Source organism: Lipotes vexillifer, unplaced genomic scaffold (assembly GCF_000442215.2).
Source record: "Lipotes vexillifer unplaced genomic scaffold, Lipotes_vexillifer_v1.1 scaffold522, whole genome shotgun sequence".
Taxonomy (NCBI): Eukaryota; Metazoa; Chordata; class Mammalia; order Artiodactyla; family Lipotidae; genus Lipotes; species Lipotes vexillifer.
Window position 1 is genome coordinate 862,904 of NW_006780291.1, and position 21,471 is coordinate 884,374.

The window sequence follows — 21,471 nt, forward strand, 5'->3', positions numbered from 1 at the left end:
GGCGGACTCTCAACCACTGCGCCACCAGGGAAGCCCCACCCTCCATCTTTAACACCGTTCCTCACTTGCTGGCTATAATTTCTGAAACTGTATGGACGCAGTGGCTGCATCAAATTTCCGGAGTCGTCACATTGCAAACCCACTGGATGCTGAAGAGCAGGATAAAGTAATTATTACACCGCAGGGTGATTTCAGGAAAATTTGATGTGGTGGATTAAAAATAAAAGCCATTATCTCTAGTCCAAGGATTGGGCCAGAGGTTAAAAACAAAAACAAACAAGGACACAAACAAAACCCCTTTGTTTAACAAGGTGCCACAGACCATCATCGGGAGAAGTCACTTTTCTTCTCCTTCTACAGTCCTGGAAAAGAGGTAAATTATGTCCTGCTTGGTGGGATTGCACTGTCAGCCAGCACCTGTTTAGTTCTTGCTGCCTACCAGGCATCGCCTGGATTACCTCGTTTAATCTTCATAACAGTCCTCAGCCACATTGGCATAGTTATTATTGTTGTTATTATCATCCCAGACAGAATCACAGGCACAGAGGGTGAAGCAACTTGCCCAAGAACACAAATAATAAACGGCATAGTTATGGAGCTGCCAACCTAGGGCAGGGATTCCTGCTTACCCCACCCAGAGACATGGGAAGGGGTTGGGGGGCTGTGCCTGACCCTGATCATCTCCTTGTCAGTGTCCAGGCACCCGTGGGGGGGAGGGGTGGGTGGCAATGGCAGAACCCAAGACCTCCCGCTCACTACTCCCCCTCTGATGATGAGGCCAGGTTGCCACCCCGACAGAGGTAAGCAGGAGACTTAGGTTTGGCTGGGGAGGGCCAGGGTGCCAGGGCAGGGTGGGCACCCAAGAGGACTGTGCAGGAGCTGAGGCTCCAAGACCCCTGGGCTTGTTCCATTGTCCCATCACATCTCACTTAAAAAACACAGATCTGAAGATAAAATGATTCAGAATTTGAAGGCCGCAACCACAGAGCATTAAGCCCCAAGCCCTTCTAAGTGCGGGCATGTGTGACTGCACTAGTTGCATGTCCAGGAAGCAAGCCCTGGCCACAGGCACCCACGCCAACATACTGACTATGGTCAGTGGAAGATCATGGAAAACTGAAAAGTCAGAATGTAAAGATTTGTTCAGACTGTAAAAATCTGTCCTGCCATTTCACTTTGAAAAGTAAAAACTGCTGTGAAATATAAAGTGCTACTATTAGTCCCCACAAATAACTTCATTCTGGACACCTCCCTAAGGAGCGTCTTTCTTTATGAAGCCTGACTTGGCCTTCCTAAATAGAATTGACCGCTCTTTTATTGTGCTCCTTCCTAATTTGTGTAATTATAATAATGTTTGGATCTTGGGCTTAGGAATAAGACACACCTGGGCTGGAATCCCAGCTCTGTCAGTGACCTGTTGTGAGACTGGGGCAAATTACTTGCTTCTGCTCTTCTTTTTGAGGACTGGGATAGTGCAACTCTGGTAGCTCCAGCCATGCTGTACTGGATAGGCTGAAGGATGGCAATCAGGTTGAAATGAGACCACAGGACTTGTCCTGACCTATGTTTTCAAAAGTAAGCACATTCGGGGATATGGGGACATGTGTATGCATATGGCTGATTCGCTTTGTTGTGCAACAGAAACTAACACAGTATTGTGAAGCAATTATACTCCAATAAAGATCTATTAAAAATAAATATATAAAAGCTTGAGAGATGAAAAAAAAGTAAGCATATTCGTTTTCACTCATTTTATGTTTATTTGGCGGGTTTGGTGCGCGGGACGGGGGAGGGGGTGGTCATGGAGATGAAGAGGGTAAAGGGCATTAGCCACTGATGAGACTAATGCTTACCAGGGTCTGACACGGAGAAAGTTAACTGCAAATATTTATTATTAGGTTTTTGCACTAGACTGAGTTTCTTGAGAGCTGAAACTGTATTATTCATCTGTGTCTAACATAATGCTTGGTACCAAATGTCGAATTTAAATGAATTTTCTTTGCAATCTTCACTAAAAATGAGGGTTTTATCGATAACTTGGGAGGGTGAATAAAAGAAACCTCTTAAGGCCTTTTGATATTCTGTTAGAAACGGAAAGATTAAAAACAAAAAAGTTTCAGAAAATGAGGTCGACAAGGCCTTTTATGATCAAATATTCAAACCCATTCCTAAGTGCCTAGCACTTGGTTTGTCTCATTTTTGTCTGCACTTAAAATAGTAAGCCCGAACATCATTGATGGGGGTTTGAAACTCACTCATTCAATCGGTGAGATTCGATACACTACACTTTCGGAAGTTTTATTCCAAAACGGCAAGGAAAAAGAAGAGAACGACGGCAGTGAACCAATGCTCACAACTTAGTGACCGCAGGGTCACTTGGCGGCGCCGACATTTTTGCTATCCAATCGCCGGGGAGTCCGGAGAGAACGCTCTCTGGATTGGTCAGAAGAAACATCTGTCCAGATTCATTCAAGAAGGGACTTGACGTGGGGCTCGGCCGGCAGAGCCTTCTGGCCAATCAGAGAACGCATGGGGGCGGGCTTTGCCGCAGAGGGTGGAATGGAGCCTATCTCGGAAGGCTAGTATCCGCCAGGCAGAGCGGCCTGTCGCCAGCGGAGGGGGAGTGGCCTCCGGCCGCGGGTTCCCGACTGCATGGGCCTGCGCGCGGAGTGGGTGGGGCCCGCGTGCCTGGGCGGGGCGAGCGGTGTCAGCGGCGGAGCCGGATGCGGGCGGTGCCGCGGCCGCCGCTGCCCTGGGGATGGGCGGAGCCCCGGCCGCCAGTGCTGGTGGCCGCTGCTAGCGGCCGCCTCTGCTCCCGCGCGTCGCTGCTTCCCAGGGCGGCGGTATGCTGGGGAAAGGGGTAGTCGGCGGTGGCGGCGGCACCAAGGCGCCCAAGCCCTCCTTCGTGTCGTACGTGCGCCCCGAGGTGAGGGGGCGCCGCGCGGGCGGGGCGTCTTACTGGAGCGGCAGGGGCGAGGGGCGCCTGCAGCCCCTTACCCACCGCAGGAAGAGCCGCGGGCGCTTCCTGCCCGGGTGCCGGAGGGAAGCCGAGCGGAGTGAGGCCCCCAGGGGCGCGCTGGGCTTCCCGGCGGGCCCGGCTGAGGATCCCCGACGCGGGCACGCAGGTGCTCGAGTTCAGGGCCTGGCTTGTTGGCGACCAGGTGAAGGGGCCCGAGCCGGGAAGGTACTGCGGCCCGGCAAGCTCCTGGCTGCAGTGGAGGGGAGCTGGGTTTGGGGCACCGAGAGAGGGGAAGAGCAGGGACGTCTGGACCCCCTTGGGGACCTGCCCAGAGCCTGCAGTCCGGGCGGGTCAGCCCTGCCCTTGGAATTTCTCAGTGAGTCTGTGTAGAGCTTGCTTATCTCAGCTGCTTGCTTCTAAGAGTGCTATTTGATGCCGCTGGCGGGATACCGTGCACTGCCTCCCGCTTCCCATCAGCACTGCAGGGAGAAAGTGTGGGTCGGTCCCGGCCTCAGTCAGCCTCTACCTCTTCCTTGTGAATTCCCCTCTGTCGCTTTTTCCCCTTTTTATTTCACCCCCTCACCATCACCCTTTCGACCGCCCTCCTGCTTTCCTCCTGGAGTTTTACTGTCAAGTTCATTCATTCATTCAGAAAATATTTTTTGAGCTCCTACTCAGTGCCAGGCACTGTTCTAAAACTGCTTGGGGGTATACATCAATGAACAAAACAAAGATCCCCGTTCTCCCGGAGCTTATCTGAGGGAGAGAGGGGTAAACAATGAATAAAATAGGTATAAGTAAATTATATGGTATATTAGAAGTTGAAAGTATCATGGGAAAAGAAAAGACCTTCTCTTCTCGCACAGTGGCATTTGAGCAAAGACTTGAAGGATGCTTGGGATCTGAGGAAGCGTCTCTGGAGTGTTGGAGGGCCATCAAGGAAACCAGCCCTGCAGAATCCAGGGGAGGAGGGGGAGAGTCCTAGGAGAGGAGGTGAGAGAGGTTACAACCTGTAGGCCTTGCTGAGAGCTTCTTGAGCAGTAGCTCCCAATCCAAATGCCTAATTAGATGCATTTTCATTTTGGATTTCTGAAGGTTTTTTCCTGCTCCTGTCTCAGCAGTTTAAACAGCAATGTGCAGAAGCATTAGCAAACTCTTCGGCTGTCTTCACACCTCTGTAAAGCAAAGGCAGGTGGGCTGTGGATGAGAGGGCTTGATCCAGGACTGCTTCTCTAAGACCACCTGTGGCCTGAAGCCTTTGCATATACATCTTTAAATTCAAATGTGTGTCTTTTTTACCAGTGGAGAGTACTCTTGAAATGAGTCTTATTTTTAGTCCTGATTTTTAAATAAAACCCACTTCCTCTGTAAGTGCTTGATAACGAGTCAGGGTCATCTTGCATATTCAGCAGGCTCTCCTGTAGTATGGAGGGTAAGAAATGTGGTCAGTTTCTCTTTGTGTCTTTTTTGATGGAGACCTGGTTGAAACACTGCTGATCTTTTAACCTTTCCTCTTTAGGGCGACTAAACTACAAGTGGAAGGTCTTCTGAAATGTGGCCAGAGTTCAAGAATGTTCAAATTTTTTATCCCCCAAGAGCACATGTTGTAATTAGACATGTTTACCCTCTTTGCCCACAGCTCCTGATATGTTTCCTTTGAGGGATAATTAGGGAAGGGGAGTGGTTCAGCCCCAAAATAAGCCTGAAGTGGTCACATTTTTCAGATCCCTATAGTTGGCAGTTTTGTTTTCTTGCAAGAAAATAGTGCTGTGTAGACACTATGCTTCTTTGTTGAAATCTGTCTCAAAAAATATTTTTGAGAGGATAAGGCTCTGACCTAAATCATGGATGGTTTTTAGAAGATAAGGGAATGAGGGAGTAAGGAGACAATTTGCTGTTAAGTACAGTATAGCTTTTGCTAGCTATTACGTTATGGGAAATGCATGTGAGCAGCTTCAAGGTATAGCCTATGTGCCTCTGAGAGCACTGGGTCCGGTAACCTTCTCTTGACTCAGTAGGAGGAATCCTTCAGAACACTTTTCTGAAGACTGTCATTCTGCTGTTTCTATTCCTTTCCCTCACACTGCCCTCATCTTTACTGCTTGTCATGTGTGTTTTCCTATCACTGTCTTCTTTGTATGCTCTTTGTTTTTGTTAGCTGGGAAGTTGCAATTTCTCACACACTTGTTTGCTGGTAGATCACTAAGCTTCCAGAACACCCTTCACGCCTTCACGGTGTCAAGTGCCTTATGATACCTGTGCCTGGGGATGAACTTGTTCTAGGCTGATCAGATCTTAGAAGATTTATCAACAGCTGCATTCTGTATGCCAAAGAGGCTATCAAGAGCCAGCACTTTCTATTAAAAACGTAAGGCTTAACTGGATAAAGTATTTGAAGATAATGCTTATAAACATGATGGCTTATTTTTTTTTGTCTTGTGATCAGAAAGGATTGGCATTGGACAGCCTAAAAGGAGGGGTGGGAGTTTTAACTTCACCTGTTAAAACTGGATCTCTGCCACAGTAACTTGGCTCTTCTGTCATTTATTCTCCTAAATCAGTGAACGTGAAAGTTAAAATCCTGAACTGTAATTTAGGATCTTTGGTCATGTTTTGTGAACTCTGCCCAGAGGGTTGCAGATCAGTAAACTGCGTAAATGGGAAGCTGCTGGTTCTGGAAGCTGAGGTGAACAGGAGGGAGAGAGCTGGGCCTATCTTGGTGGTACCCAGTGGCTGGTACTTAAAAACATCTCAACACCTCCACCCCAGCTTAGCCTCAGACACAAGGTGCCTCTGTGCAGGGGAACCCTGGATGCTGAGCTCTGCTTCAGGGAGGTGTTTGGTTATAGTTTGGGTGCCAGATCCACTTTTCTTATTAAATAAAACACCTGTTTGAATTATTATTATTTCAGAAGTCGAAGTGGTCATTGTAGAAAAATAGGACAATATAGATAAGCAAACAAATTTTTTACAGAAAAATTATAAGCTTATTAACGACTTGGAATGTATCCTGTCAGATATGTGTGTAGGTGTATGCATATGTTTTTTACCAAAATGGGACTAATATTGCTGATCACATTATTTTGTAATCTGCCCATTTCACCAGAAATGTATATTGTAAATGTCTTTCTATGCCCATTGTTAACCTATAACTTCATTTTAAATTAGACCCCTTTTCCTCAACAGAGACAGACAGTGTGATGGGGAGATGTTAGGTAGCGCGAAGAGCCCAAGAAAGTATTGTGGTTTTTTTTAATAAATTTATTTATTTGTTTGTTTATTTATTTTGGCTGTGTTGGGTCTTTGTTGCTGTGCGCAGGCTTTCTCTAGTTGTAGAGAGCGGGGGCTACTCTTCGTTGCGGTGCGTGGGCTTCTCATTGCGGTGGCCTCTTTTGTTGCAGAGCGCGGGCTCTAGGCGTGTGGGCCTCAGCAGTTGTGGCGCGTGGACTCAGTAGTTGTGGCTTGCAGGCCCTAGAGCGCAGGCTCAGTAGTTGTGGTGCACAGGCCCAGTTGCTCTGTGGCATTTGGGATCTTCCTGGACCGGGGCTCGAACCCATGTCCCCTGCATTGGCAGGCGGACTCCTAACCACTGCGCCACCAGGGAAACCCCAGTAGTGTGGTTTTTAAATGGTTTTCTAGTTAGTCGCCTTCTCTGCTGCCGAATGACAATTCTGATCCTTTAAGACTGTCAGTTCTCTGCTTCGTTACCTGGAAATTGTAAGCACAGGTTTGGTAATTCATAGTGGTTAGAAATGCTTAGTGTCTCTACCTGGCAGCTTGTAAATAAAGGACCCTTAGGTGATCCTAAGAGAAAGTTCTGATTTAATAAGAGCCGGTTCCATTGTGATAAGGGAGCCAAATAAAAGCCTCAGGGTGCTTGTGTGTTGTTCTCTGAAACTAAGACCAGGAAAAATTCAGCTTTTAGAGTTTGCTGTACTTGTGCCCGTGTTTGTGTGGTATTCCAAATATGGTTAAGATGTACTTTCTAGTTGAGTTCAGGTCAGTGCTTGACTTCAATGTACTAATAATAGTTATTAATTACTTAGTTGTGGATTTTCAGACTTGGAAGAGAATTTAAAGATGATCCACTCCACCCCTGAACTCTTCCTCTGTTATGTCGATGTGAATGAGGCCCAGCGGGGTTAATTGCCCTGCCCAGGGTACAGTGTTATTGTAGAACAGAGTTAAGAGCTGTCTCTGGAGGCCAGCAGTGCCTGTGGCTAAGTCAGACCCACAGCAGTTCAGGAAAGGTTTTATATAGATGTGGGGAGAAAAGGCAAGAAGAGACATGAAGATTGAGAAGGGTCCAAAAAATCCAGATTTAAGAGCTGATTTTTTTTCCTTCTTATTGATCCCTCAGGGAAAAGAATGCATTCGATTGCCTCTTCCTCATTTAAGGCCATTTCTTTTGGTGGGGAGAAGTGAACCCATGATCCTGAATTCTTCCCAGAGATAGGACTGCAGGTATATATCAAAATAAACAAACCAAGAATTCACTGATATTCATTAGGCACTTCTGTGTCCCAGAAACTGCTTATCTCATTTCATCTTCATCTGTCTTATGTGGCAGATACTACCATTACCTCTCTTTTTTGTGTCTAGATGTGGAAAGTGAGACTCAGAGAGGTTAAGTACCTTACTCAGGGTCACAGCTGGCAAAGGTTGGTGCCAGAATTTAAACTAGGGCCTTCTGACTCCAGGGCCATTCTCTTATCCCTCTATTTGTGAATGCAGGGAATATCATTAGTGAAACATGCTTATAGGCATGCCTGGTGTTTGCACGCTAGAGTGCTTTCTCATTCCTGTTCTCTAGCAGCGGTTTCTTTCTTGGCTTTTGTTAGATTCTCCACCAGGAGCAGATATGGGGCTCATTGGCGATACGGTTAATTTGTTCAACAGATATTTATTCAGCACCTACTAGTACCAGGCACTATTCTAAGATGTTGGGGATCCAAAACAGATGAAATGATTGAGATTATTTTTTGGTGGAACCCTATGGTACTGGACCGCTAATTTTGATAACTTTGATGGATCGATGACCTAGAGAGGAGATTGGCTTAGCCTAAAACAGACCTCCTTCCTCAGTCCTAGCCATAAAAAATACCTTTTAAAGCAAAATCTAGACCCACTACTTTAAGACTCTATAACTTTTTCTCCATTCCAAACTAATTTTTTAATGGCAGAATTTTCTCCTTCAGCTTAGAGGTCATCCACAGTGATTTAACAGGCCATTAAAGGACATTCAAAGTTCTTCCTAAAATGACCACTTTCTTAGCTGTGGCTTGAGCCTGATGATCTGTCCAAATCTTCCGCTTTTTCTCTCCTGCATGTGCTTCCTGTGGCATCTCCCTGGGTCCCATCCAACACCACACAGCTTCTGCAGATAGAGCACCAAAGATGTCATGAGGCTATTGTCAAGCAACACTTCCTGCAGCCCATCAAGCAGCTGCCACACAGACGGCCCCCGTCTTAGCCAGACTCTCTTCTGCGCCCTGCTTCCGTCTCTGAAGCTAAAACCAGCATGCTGTCAAAATCTTAGGCTGTGGGGAACCCATGCTTAGAAATTTAAAGTTCTAGATCCTTCTCTGAACATCCTCACCAGAATGTTTGATATCCTTTGACTGCTTCCACGTGAAGCCGTTCTATGTCACAGTGTGCTTTAGAGAGAACTCAATTTTAGGGGGTCAGAAAATTTTTTTTATCACTATAAAAGATGTATACCTTATTTTTATGATAAAGACAACGTTGCAGACTTTGGAAGTTAGAAAAATAAAGCTACCCGTAATTATGCTACCCTAACCAAAGCAGTTATTTCCATTTTTCAGTTGTCTAGGCTTTGTCTGTGTCTTATATGGTTGCGCTCATAATATGTGTAAAAATTTATAGCCTGGCCTGCGGTTGTTGTGTTTGAAGGTGGCACCGCTGATTCGCGTCAGCAGAGCAGAAACTTCGAGCGTTTTTCCAGCAGGAAGCCTCCCTCAGTTTCCCATCAAGTTAAGCTTGTGACTTCTGATGTGCTTTATTTGGAGAACAGTGGGTTTGCAGTTTAATGAATCATTTACAATAAACTTCTTGAGGCAGATTAGGAGGTAGGATTGAACTGGAATAATTTTGCTAACCTCTAATATTCTGCTGCTTTGGAAGGCAGAAGAGAGGAGGTGGAAATGGGAGAGGGGCTCCAGGAGGGAGCAAAGCTGCCCGAGAACGGGAAGGGCCGCAGGACTTCCCCCTTTCCTTAATCCCCTCTGCATACCTGGGGTGTCACCCTCCAAGGAGAGCAAGCAGTTGTCATTTCTCTCCCTTGCTAGCTGTGTGTGAGGCCAGTCCTTTAAGCCTAGGTCATATTTCTACCCGAAAAGTGGGAATAATAATACCCATCTTATCTGATAGGTATATGTGAACATTTATGAATCTGAACTGTGACTGTGCACACAAAGCCCTCAGCAGAGTGCTTGACGCCTGGGTAGCCTCCGGGAGATGTGGGCTTTCATTGTTACTGTTACTCAGGAGCCACCTGGATGGTTTCAGAAAGTACTTAATCGTCAATCTTAGAATACAGGATCTTTCCCAGCTGAGGTATTAATGACAGTGGAATATTTAGTTGTTGCGGTTGTTGCCATGGTATCATGCTAGGAAAATTCACTGTGGTAACTCTTTCTTAGAGTATTTTTCACTATCTCCGAAGGTTTCTTTTCTTCTTTTCTTTGTTCTTTTATACGTTTGAGAATGATTTGATTATATTTAAAATTCCAAGCCTAATGAGAACATTTAGCAGTTGACTTTTTTCATTGTTAACATTTGGCCTTTGACATTTTGCTAGATTCTTTCTGTGGACTTATTTTTTCTCTTCCCTCATTTCTGAGTCTCTCTATCATAGGCCAGATTTTGTCCATCATATCTGGTCAATGACTTAAGATACGAGTAAATAAAATCAAATTACCTCTGGGAGTAATAATTCTCTTTACCTACTTCAAAGGCAGTTGCCAGACTGTGCTGGTTTGATTATATATGTAAATGCTTTTCCCTCCTGTGCCCCTTCGTCATTCCTTGTAGACCTGGCTGGTGGGCAGCCTTTCAGAGGTGGCATGTAAACCATCACTTCTTTGCTTTGAGGGGAGAGAATGGCTTCAGCCACGAGAAAAGCAGGGCCTGTGTATGAAAGCGCTGGCCACAGTGGTGAAATATTTTGAAGTCTACCTTTCCCTTGTGACAGATTGCCAACCCCTGTTTTAGGCAGTGGTCCTGAGCTGCTGGGTTTTTTTGCTTTTGTTTTTGCTGAGAGAGTTTTTTAAGATTTCTGAGAATACATTTGAAAGGAATGATCCCAGTTTTTTAGATGAAAAATCTCACTGTGTTCCTACCTTTTCTCCATATATAAAATTGAATTCGTGTTTTGCTTTAATTCCTTGAGATCCACTTCCCAGTGTGACTTCACCTCTCCGAGCCTTCCTTTCCTCACCTGTGACGCTGGATGCCCATCTTCCCGGCAGGCTTATTTTGAGCATGAGAAGAAATACCATGTACAGCCAGCTTGGGACGTGATACGTGGCAGATACTCAACAGCTGCTAGGTGCTTTTATTATTATTAACAAGAACTTGAATCAGAAGAATTACTGAGTGTGTAACTACCATTTGCTAAGCACTGTGTTAGAATTAGGAGTGAAAAAAAAATTGGCAGTCTGTGAACTCAGGAGGCTGACATTCTGCTGGAGAGATGGCAAGTCGACAGATGGCCGTGACGTGCAGAGGTAGGTGCTGCCTGTTGATGAGCGGGGAGCACACGACGCTCTCGGGCACGGAGGAGGGCCCACTGTGCCTCTCAGCGGCATCTGGCCTCATTGGAAGGTTGCGTGGGACTTGGAAAGGGCAGCGTTGACGTGGGCTCCGCTCTGGGGAGGTGGGGGAGGGTGCAGTGGGCAGGTAGGAGGCACAACTTGAAAGGCTTACAGGTGCATGGGGACCAGGTGGTCAGACCATCTGTCCTCTCCCCTTGTATAAGGTGCCCGTGGAGGTGCAAGTGAGGCAGGTCCTGAAGAGTAGAATCCAGGGGCCCCACTGGGACACGCCTGTTGTTCCCTGCTTTCTGTGGGTGCTGCTTTACGCGTCCGTCTGGCTCTTGGTGAGCCTGTAGGCAGCATCTCATTTGCCCCAGTTCCTCTTGCTCCAAGATGATGGAAAAGCTACTGCCCCAAGGCTTTTAGCTCCCTGCCAGCTACTCGGCTGACCTGGTATTTACATAGCAGCTCTGGAGGGAGACCAGGAGGGGACGCACAGAAGGCAGCGCCATGTGTTTCTGCAGCTGCTGTTGGTCCCATCAGTTAGCTTCAGTGATAAGACTCCGACAGTCCCACGACTGCTCCCTGACACCTTTCCTCTAGCGCTTGTGCACATTCCAGCGCTGCCCTCTTTACTTTCAGTGTGATATGCGGGTTAGGAGCATGGCTTTGGAATTAGAGCTTTGCTCCTTGCTGTATGGATTTAAGCTGGGTGTGTAACTTCTCTGAGCCTCAGTTTCCTGACCTGTGAGATGGGAATGAAAGTAATAGTATCTAACCCATACAAGTGACGTTAGTCTTAAGTGAGGCAATCCGTGGAGAGTTGCTAAGTCAGTACAACTCGGCCTGTACTAAACACTTATGAAATGTTAACTCTGCTGGAGCTGCTGTTACTCTTCACCACAGAAGCTGCAGCTGTGTGTCTTCATTCACGTGTTTGTTTCTTGGGCCACCAGAGCAGGTCCCGATAATGGCAAGACTTGACCTACGTTCCCTTCGAGCATTGTTCTTCGCTTGCAGTCTCAGAGGCTTGTGTCTGGAGCCAGGGGTGCTGTCCCTCTTATTGGACCCTGCCATACCCACAGTGGGCGCCTTTTGCATTTCCCCTCAGGCACCGATTTCTTTTTCAGTGAGTTGTTTCATGGATTCCCTCTCTGTCTTCCTGTAACAGTATCTCCCCTTGTCTCAGGGCTTCCAGGAGGACCTGGGGTTTGGGCAGCATGTTAGGTCCTGGGCCTGAAACTCCAGTTCAGCTCCACTTCCCTCCTTCCTAGCTGCTGCCAGTGGCCCCCTCCTTCCTCAGTCACGTGTGGTCCAAACCAGTTGCAGTTCCCAGGGTGCCCTTTGAGAGGGGCCTCTGTGGTGGTCTGTCTTCATTTCCATTGCCACCCTTCCTGCTAGCATCTCCTCTCATGCCTGGGACCACCGACCACAGCTGCTTACCTGGTCTCTCCACCTGCCACTGCTCCCTTGTGCATCCCCCTCCCCGAGACACTCCTCCCATCACAGCCAGGCTCCTTTTGGACTCAGCCTTCATGTGTCATTTTCCTATTAAGAGTCCTCCATGCCCCCTGCCCCTTCCACTGTTCCAAATCTTAACGCACTTTCCAGGCTAACCCCTGGAAAGTTTGTTGAACGATAAGTAGCTTGGATTTGGGAGCCCTGGGCTCTGGCTGTCTCTTTTCTGTGTGTCCTTGAGAGAGCCCCTTCAACCTCTTTGGGTCTCATCTCCTGATTTATAGAGTCGGACTAGGCAAGTGTTTATTTGTTGGTTTTTTTTTTGGCGGTACGCGGGCCTCTCACTGTTGTGGCCTCTCCCGTTGTGGAGCACAGGCTCCGGACGCGCAGGCTCAGCGGCCATGGCTCCTGGGCCCAGCCACTCCGCGGCATGTGGGATCTTCCCAGACCGGGGCACGAACCCGCGTCCGCTGCGTCGGCAGGCGGACTCTCAACCACTGCACCACCAGGGAAGCCCATAGGCAAGTGTTTTTAAACATATTTTGTGCAAGGAACTTTTTTTTTTTTTTTTTTTAAAAAACAGCGTGGTTCTTGAACAACTTTTTCAAAACGCACTGTCCCAAGTGCTGCTCTGGAGATTCAGACAGGCCCCAGGGGTGGGGAAGGGTGTGTGTGTGTCAGGGTGGGAGCGGGGACCTGCAGCAGGGACCTGTGTTCTTTCTGTTAACTATGATCTCTTCCTTGAGCCCCTGTTGAGAACTGCTATTTCAAATGAAATCATAAAGGAAACCGCAAAATAGAGAACGACCAGAAGAGAGAGGGTATGAGAGGTACAGTGTGAAAAGCCCCAGACCAGGCAGTACTGAAGGCGCTTGTTACTTTAGCCTCTTTGCATTCTCAAGTCTTTTCTCGTAACTAACTGCCATCCTCCTTTTTGTCCGTGATACAGGCTGTCTATAGCTCTGGGTTTTGGTGATGCCATTTGAGTGTTTATTCTCTACTCCTTTGTGTATAATTGTTCTATGTCTGTGGCTCGTATTTCCCCAACAGAGCTGTAAGCTCCTTGAGGGCACCGCAGCACTGTAGTGCTGACCACTCAGTGTGGCCTTGTGGAGCTCAGGCTGGCTTCAGAGAGGGCTGAATGGACTGTGGCCCAGGGCCATCCCTGGAGAGGGCCTCAGAGGGTAGCTGGTGGGAGCTTCACTCAGAGGTCATTTTTTTTTAGAATACGACATTTGAACATTTATTTAACTTCCTTTTATACTTACTTAGGGTTATAGATTCCAAATATATCACTTTTAATTTTTGTTTACATCCCTGTCATTGAAGATGGCAAATGTTAACCAAAACAAGTCCCTGCAACGTCACGTGACCAAGGGCCTGGCTACAAGAAGAGCAGAGAGTTAAAGTCCATGATGCAATTTACCAGACAGTGATGCACACCTGAGTTTGCAAGGAGCTAGCACTCTGGCTGGAGTGGTGGATGAAGGAGAGCGGGCGCTGACCGTGGTGTGCGCCGCAAAGAAGCACGAAGAAACGAAAATAAAATACATCACTGTGGACTCCGCGTACTCAGAGGTCACTTTTATTTCTCCTGCACAGTGATTTCGGGGAGTTGAGGTTGAGAACTAGGTGAGGAACTTCAGTGTGATTGCTGACTCTACTCTTGGTCTTTGTGCCCCAAGAATCTGCTTTGCCCTGAGATGCTTTGCCTAAAAATACCCCCTTTTCGCCGTCACTGTGGCGCTTACTTTGGTAAACTGGTGACCTGTGTGGACACCTGAAGCCCAGCTGTTCCCCATGATGTGTCTCCGGCTGCTCTTTGCTTCCTTAGGCAGCTTCCGTTCCAACAAGCAGGCAGACCCTCTCTGTTGGAATTAAGCCAGCTTTTTGTTGAGGTCAGATCTGTGGGTTCTGAGGCTTACACTGCTACGGTGGGTCTTACCATTTCCTCTCTAGCTTGAGGTTCTTATAGGGAGAATGTGCTAAAGTGTTTGGATTATTTAAAGGCCTGGGGAATGCCTGGTAAGAGTGATCCTTGCTAAGAAGCATGAATAATCCTTTCACTGCTGTTCAGTAAATGATGAGCTGTCAAAACAGGTGAGGGCTTTAGTTTGGATCTTGGTGAGCAGTTACTTTCTTCCTTCAAAAAGAAAAAATCTGAGGTAGGGGGAAAAAAGCAGTAAATCTAAATGTGAGAGAAAGGACTTAGAATGACACATGAGTAAGTTTGTTTGTTTGTTTATTTTCACACACACACACACTGTATTTTATTTTTTACAAGAATGAGTAAGTAGGGCTTCCCTGGTGGCGCACTGGTTGAGAGTCCGCTTGCCGACTCAGGGCACGCGGGTTCGTGCCCTGGTCCAGGAAGATCCCACATGCCGCGGAGCAGCTGCGCCCGTGAGCCATGGCCGCTGAGCCTGCGCGTCCGGAGCCTGTGCTCCACAACGGGAGAGGCCACAGCGGTGAGAGGCCCACGTACCGCAAAAAAAAAAAAAAAGAATGAGTAAGTATTGCTTAGCTCTTGGGGTGAGGGTGCTGTCTGAGGTTGTTGCCTATTTCCCTGTCCTGTAGACTTGTTACAGTTGAAGGGACACTTGATGGTATATATAAATATATATATATATATTTTTTGCGGTACACGGGCCTCTCACCGTTGTGGCCTCTCCCGCTGTGGAGCGCAGGCTCAGCGGCCATGGCTCACGGGCCCAGCCGCTCCACGGCATGTGGGATCTTCCCGGACCGGGGCACGAACCCATGTCCCCTGCAACGGCAGGCGGGCTCTCAACCACTGTGCCATCGAGTTACGTCTTAATAAAGCTTTTACAAAACACAGTTTAAGAATCAGGACTAAACTTGGTATCAGAAGTCCTGAGTTCTGGCTTCACCACCTATTTAGCCCTGTGAGCCCAGGCACATTATTTAACCTCTTGGAGCTTCATTGGCCTTATATGTAAAGTGGGGATGAAAATTCCTTACAGGACTGTTGTCAAAATAAATGACGTAGAACATGTGAAACAGGACACAGTAAAACCTCCAGCAAATTATATATTTCCGTGTTTAAGTTAGACATATATTTTTGCGGATAATAGATGCTTAGTCTGAAGTGCTCTTGAGAGTTCCCAGCTCGCCCTGTGAAGTGAACATGTATTGTGACTGAGAACTGATTTGCATGATGAGTAAACAGCAGAGTCCTTAAGGACTAGGTCCCAACCCTGCCCCGCATCTGTGGTCTTGTAACCTTGAGTCCAGACAGAGATCGTTAGTTTGCCTCTTGCTGCATGTCTGCTCCCCTGGCTTCAGGTGCTGCTGACGTGCTTTTTATTGTCAGAGTAGTTGTTGCTTGTATCCAACTGCGAAGGCAGTGTAAGGTTAGTAGAGTGGAGCTGTGGTCAGTGGCAAAGCTGGTACCTGATCAGGCTGGCTCGGAAGGGAGCGGAGCCCCCTGGCCAGGTGCGGGGAGCCAGCAGCCCTGGGAATCAGCTCCAGGGAACAAATCTTATTTTGATTTCTCTAGCTTCCTAGACCAGGACAGTAGATAGATTCACTTAGTGTCTAGTCTCTATCCTCAGTGATAAGGCTTCCGATTTAAAGTCTGTCTTTGAATGTGCCCCTGCCCTCTTCATGAGACGAGAATGTGTTTCAGGAAGCCAGCTGACGGAGAGGTGTGGGAAAGGTCAGTAATACCTGCCACTAATCACATACTTAGGTAGTAATTTTTTATTTATTTTAAAAATAATTTTATTTATTTATTTTTGACTGTGTTGGGTCTTGTTGCTGCGTGTGGAGTTTCTCTAGTTGTGGTGAGTGGGGGCCACTCTTTGTTGCGGTGCGCGGGCTTCTCATTGCCGTGGCTTCTCTTTGTTGCGGAGCACGGGCTCTAGGCGCACGGGCTCAGTAGCTGTGGCTCGTGGGCTCTAGAGCGCAGGCTCAGCAGTTGTGGTGCACAGGCTTAGTTGCTCCGTGGCATGTGGGATCTTCCCGGACCGTGGCTTGAACCTGTGTCCCTGGCATTAACGGGCGGATTCTTAACCACTGCGCCACCAGGGAAGCCCTATTTATTTATTTATTTATTTATTTAGCTGGCTCTTAGTTGCGGCACGCGGGATCTTTTAGTTACGGCATGTGGGCTCTTTTTTTTTTTGTTTTTTTTTTTTTTTTTTTTTTTTTTTTTTTTTTTTTTTTTCGGTACGTGGGCCTCTCACTGTTGTGTCAGCGGCCATGGCTCACGGGCCCAGCCGCTCCGCGGCATGTGGGATCCTCCCGGACCAGGGCATGAGCCCGCGTCCCCTGCATTGGCAGGCGGACTCTCAACCACTGCGCCACCAGGGAAGCCCGGCATGTGGGCTCTTAGTTGCGGCATTCAGGATCTAGTTCTCTGACCAGGGATTGAACCTGAGCCCCCTGCACTGGGAGTGCAGAGTCTTAACTGCTGGACCACCAGGGAAGGCCCGAGAAAGCTTTGCAGAGGACTTGGAACTATGTGGACAGTGGACTGGACAAATTGGGTGGGCGGGACAGGGGAGAGCGGACTGTGGGGTCCAGCGGCTGCGCCGGGGGCTGGATGGCAGGAGCAAGACTCTGATCGTGGGGGTGCGCAAGGTGTGTGCTGGTGGCTGGAAGGAAGAGCAGCAGCAGGGAAGGGCGGGCGTGGATGGACTCTGGAGCTGTTAAGGAAGCAGAGCAGATAAGAGCATGAGAAGCAGGGGATAGCTGAGAATGACTGCTGGGTGTACGGTAGGGCCAGATTCCAGGGGACAGCAGGTTCCGCGAGGGGCGGGGGGAAATGATGAGCTGACTTAGAAATGTGAATTTGGAGGATCTGAGGGACATTACAGTGCATGTGGCCAGGAGGCTGTTTGGGGTCCAGATCTGGAGCTCTGAAGAGAGATCTGGAGTAAAGATACATTTGAAGGGAGGAGGGTTGTCAACATATGTTGTGGGAGAGCTTCTCCAAGGAACAGAGGTCCTGTGGACCCTGCCCAGAAAGGAGATGAGGAAGAGCAGCCAGCCAGAGTGTTGGTCATTTGGCCCAGAATGCATTTCTGCTGATTTTCAGGGCTCAGTCTAAATGATGCTTCCTGAGGGTAGCAGTCTTTGCTGACCCCCTCTGAATGCAGTTAGGTGTGTCTGCTGTGTGTTCCTGTTGTGGCCTCCCGCACAGCATAGTGGTGTACACGAGTCATTACTGTTGCTTGTGCTGTGGTCAGACTCCCATGTGCTCTGAGGAGGTCAGGGCTATGCCTTGTGTTCACATCTGCTTTTGCTGTGTTGGAACAGCAGGTGCCTAAGAAATGACAGTTCGGTCAATGAAAGAGGGTCTGAAAGGCCAGGGGGAGGAAACAGTGTCCTTGGGGAGGATGTGGTCGGCGGACAGGAGCAGGTTTATTGTAGTGAAGGGCATGGCTCTAGACAGGCAAACCCAGGCTCAAGTTTCGCTTCACTTAACCTTGGTCAACCTCATTTTCCCCATCTCTAAAATGGGAACAGTAATGGCAGTTAAGAGTTGTAAGGATTAAGTGAGATGATGCGTAGAAATAACCTTCTGCAGGTGTCTAATGTTTATTGCACTGAATACCCAGTTTTCCAGTTATTATTTTTTTGTCTGTCTAAACATCTTAAGGGCAGAAGTCAGTTCTTCATCTTTTTACACTGGGCATTTGGTAGTTAGGTTACTCAGGAGCTGTTGAAATGAATTGGTATCTATTGGCAGTGGGTCATCTTGCACCCCTGAGTAACCAGACATATACAGCTTGAGTGTTGACTCACTGGTTTCGCTGCACAGGCTATGGGAACCCTGTGCTTTGGGCCACGCCTTCTCAGAGACGTAGTTCTGAGAGGAGATCAGATGGACACCTCGTAATTGCTGGGCCACCTGTATGAGGTGGGTCGCAGTGGGTGTGTCTCCTTTGGGCCACAGGCTTGCTGGAGAATGGCTGGCAGTTCTCACGTCTCGTCTGGCACACATGTGGCCAGAATAGGAGTGCTTCTGGCTCCGCACGGGGTGAATTTCTTAGATGTGAGGGCAGTGGCAGCTACGTGTCCTGGGAATTGTTGATACTCACCGCGGCAGCAGGAACAGACGTAGCTCCTTTTGACCTGTGGGGTAAAATGTGCGGAAACTGGAAGACTTGCTGTTCATGCCCTTTATCCTCTTTTTAAGCTAAAAGAAACAAACATAAAAAAGTAGCCATAGCATTGAGGTAAATGTTGAAATAAGAATTAACCCAAAAACCCCAACCTTGATCCCCCCACTCTGGCAGAACTACCCTCCATTTATGTTCATGCCGCTGTTCTAACTGAATTCAGGCCACTGAGATACCCTAGTTTTGAAGACTTGGACGTTCTTTGACCAGTGCCAGCAGTCTCTGCTGTTCTTTTGTGCCATAATAGCAAGCTTTGTCCACACTCAGATGGAGTAGCAAGAGGTGCTGCACAAACCACAGGGATGGTGTTTAACGCCCCATTTGTTGAAAATTTGCATCATTTTCAAATGAGTTCCTTTTCAGGCCTCTTGCAGAGAAAAGTCTGTCAGCATAGCTAGTAGAACCAGTCCTGCTTGATTGTTAGAGAGCTGTACTTTTCTAGCCTTCTTTTCTTACACATTGAGCACGATACTTAATTGGGGTCAGTAAGGAATTTTGTCCCACGTGTCGTAGCTCTGGAAGTACGATTGTGACCATTTGCAGATGAGGTGGCTGGGCAGGGAGGATCAGAGTTGAAGGGTAGTGGGATAGAAGGAGGAAAGGGTTAAGGGGGACTCCGGGCCCTTCGCCGAAACCAGGTGACAGTTTCAGAAGCTCCCGCTACTCCAGAGAACAGGGCTCGTGCAGAGGCAGCTGTCCCTGGATGCTGGTTGAATTTCCTGGGAGATCCTGGGATGATGCCAGGCCCATCCACGGCACCTGCTCTCCTGCAGTTCTTACTGGACAGGCTTCATGACTTCTAGTCTTTCTGGATTAATACCACGTACATGACAGCCTTTAATGGAATGTTCTTTACAGTATGATGAGAACATTTGGTGATGCCACCCACGTCAAAGCCCAAGCCTAGATATTGTCTCTTAATCTCCCTCCCATGTGTCTCTCTGGTTCCTGCTGGAGTGTTTTTAAAAACCTCTCATTACCTAAAGCCATTATTAATTAAATTACTCAACGAAATCTTCTGAGCACTTACTGTTTGCAAGGCCTATATTAGATTCTGGGACAATATGGCAAGCAAAAAACCAGACAGAGGACCTGCCCTCAAAGAGTTTATAGATTGGTGGGGAGATAGACTTAAATAATTACATAAATAAATGTGAAATTGCAATTATGACAAGTGCTAGGAGGGAGAGATACACGGGGCTGTAAGAATGTGGAAACAGAGAGGGCTCCCCAGAGGAAATGACCCTTGTCCTGAGGTCCAGTGGATACTTAAAATTCACAGGGCAAGGAGGGAAAGGAGACGCATTCCAGGCAGAAGGAACTTGGACTTCAGATAGGAAGGGGCTTGGCAGGTACGAGAGGCTGAAGGAAGGCCAGTGTGGCCAACATGCAGACTGAGGAGGAGGTTGGTGGGAGAGCAGGGCGGACAAGGAGGTGGGGACCAGGCTGTGCAGGGCCTCCTTGCAGGCTTTTTCAGGTTGTTGCCCTCCTCCCACCAGTAATCCAGAGCAGACCGTGCTGTGAAAAGGAGCACTGCCGCTTTAGGGTGGAGAATGCATAAGAAAGAGGCAGATGCAGGTCGAGCAGGTGCAAAGCTGTTGCAGTGGCCCGGTGGGAGATGATGGTAGCTTGGACCAGGGTGGTGTTGTGGAGGTAAGAGAGGAGCATGGGTTGTGGGCGTATGTAATGGGCGGAACTGATCGGATTTGATGGTAAAGGACTGGGTACTGAGGGTGAAGGAGAAAGAGGTGTAAGGGGGGACTCTTAGGATGACAAGCTCTTGAAGGGGGAAGCACAGGGTAGCCCAGACTGTACATAGCAGTGTTATTTGCGGTTGGAGGCTTCCCTGGAGTGTGGTACATTGAAGATTCCCGCTGAACTCTCGAGGACTGGTTGGGGTGACACCCAGAGACTAAGGCCTTGGAGGACCCAGTGGAGTGAGTCATAGGAGGTGAACTCTCAGCTGGTGTTGAGGAAGCCCCCAAGTTCTTTCCCACGTAGCGGCCGTTACTCCTGCGCGGTAGATGTATTTTGTTTTTTTGCTTCTGTCCTTTCAGCCTCTGTTTGCCTCTCCAAAACAAGTTTAGGCTTTTCCTGGGCTCTTTTATTGATGCTTGCTTTGACCTGGTTTCAGGTGGGTCTAGCAGATACATTCACTGATCTTTCTGTCCTGTTTTCCTTTTTTGCTTCGTTCCACAGAAGGGGTAGTGTGGCATCATGTAAGAACACAGGCTGAGCCAGCTACCGGGTTTGACCTCTGCTTCCACCACATTCTAGCCGGCTGTCTGCTTCGTCTGCAGAGTTGGAGGTAACAGTGGCTGTAAGAGCCCTACTCCAAGGCTTGCTGTGAGAATTAACTGAGTTAATAAGTATAAAGCCCTTTCAACGATGCCTGCCACAAAGGCTCTAGAAATGTGTCATCATTATTCACCTCTCAGCCTCAGTAAGGGCTGGCCCTTGAAAGTAGCCACTTTGGCATTCATAGCGTGGACACTTGTGATTTCTGCAGTCTGCAAGCGACCCCTGAGTCACGATGTAGTAATCTGTGATGTCAGTAAGGAAGAGATAGTATTTTTTTTTTTTTTTTTGCGGTACGTGGGCCTCTCACCGTTGTGGCCTCTCCCGTTGCGGAGCACAGACTCCGGACGCGCAGGCTCAGCGGCCATGGCTCACGGGCGCAGCCGCTCCACGGCATGTGGGATCTTCCCAGACCGGGGCACGATCCCGCGTCCCCTGCATCAGCAGGCAGACGAAGAGATTGTATTTACTCATCCAATTGTAAAGGTCAGGTTGGACAGCCTTTAATCACTCATCCAGTAAATTTGCCCATGAAGACAACGGTTTATACACATTGAGAACTCAGCATGGTCAGGAGTAGAACATACCCGTGGGAATCTCATCATGTCCTGTAAGCCACTTTAAGATCCATGTCCAGGGCTTCCCTGGCGGCGCAGTGGTTGAGAGTCCGCCTGCCGATGCAGGGGACGCAGGTTCGTGCACCGGTCCGGGAGGATCCCACATGCCGCGGAGCGGCTGGGCCCGTGAGCCGTGGCCGCTGAGCCTGCGCGTCCGGAGCCTGTGCTCCGCAATGGGAGAGGCCACAGCAGTGAGAGGCCCGCGTACCGCAAAA

General features: G+C 48.3%; 1 protein-coding gene across 2 annotated transcripts in view; it reads left to right on the top strand.

Annotated features, from left to right (window-relative positions):
- The first annotated feature begins 2,736 nt into the window (after positions 1 to 2,736).
- The window catches only part of MTMR12 (myotubularin related protein 12), a 63,876-nt gene continuing 45,141 nt past the window's right edge, over positions 2,737 to 21,471 (top strand). The window contains exon 1 of one of the 2 annotated variants that reach the window (XM_007453359.1): positions 2,737 to 2,926. In XM_007453359.1, the coding sequence (XP_007453421.1) occupies positions 2,846 to 2,926 (81 nt within the window). In that variant the 5' untranslated portion in view covers positions 2,737 to 2,845. The remainder of the gene's footprint in view (positions 2,927 to 21,471) is intronic. The other variant, XM_007453360.1, reaches the window with a different exon arrangement.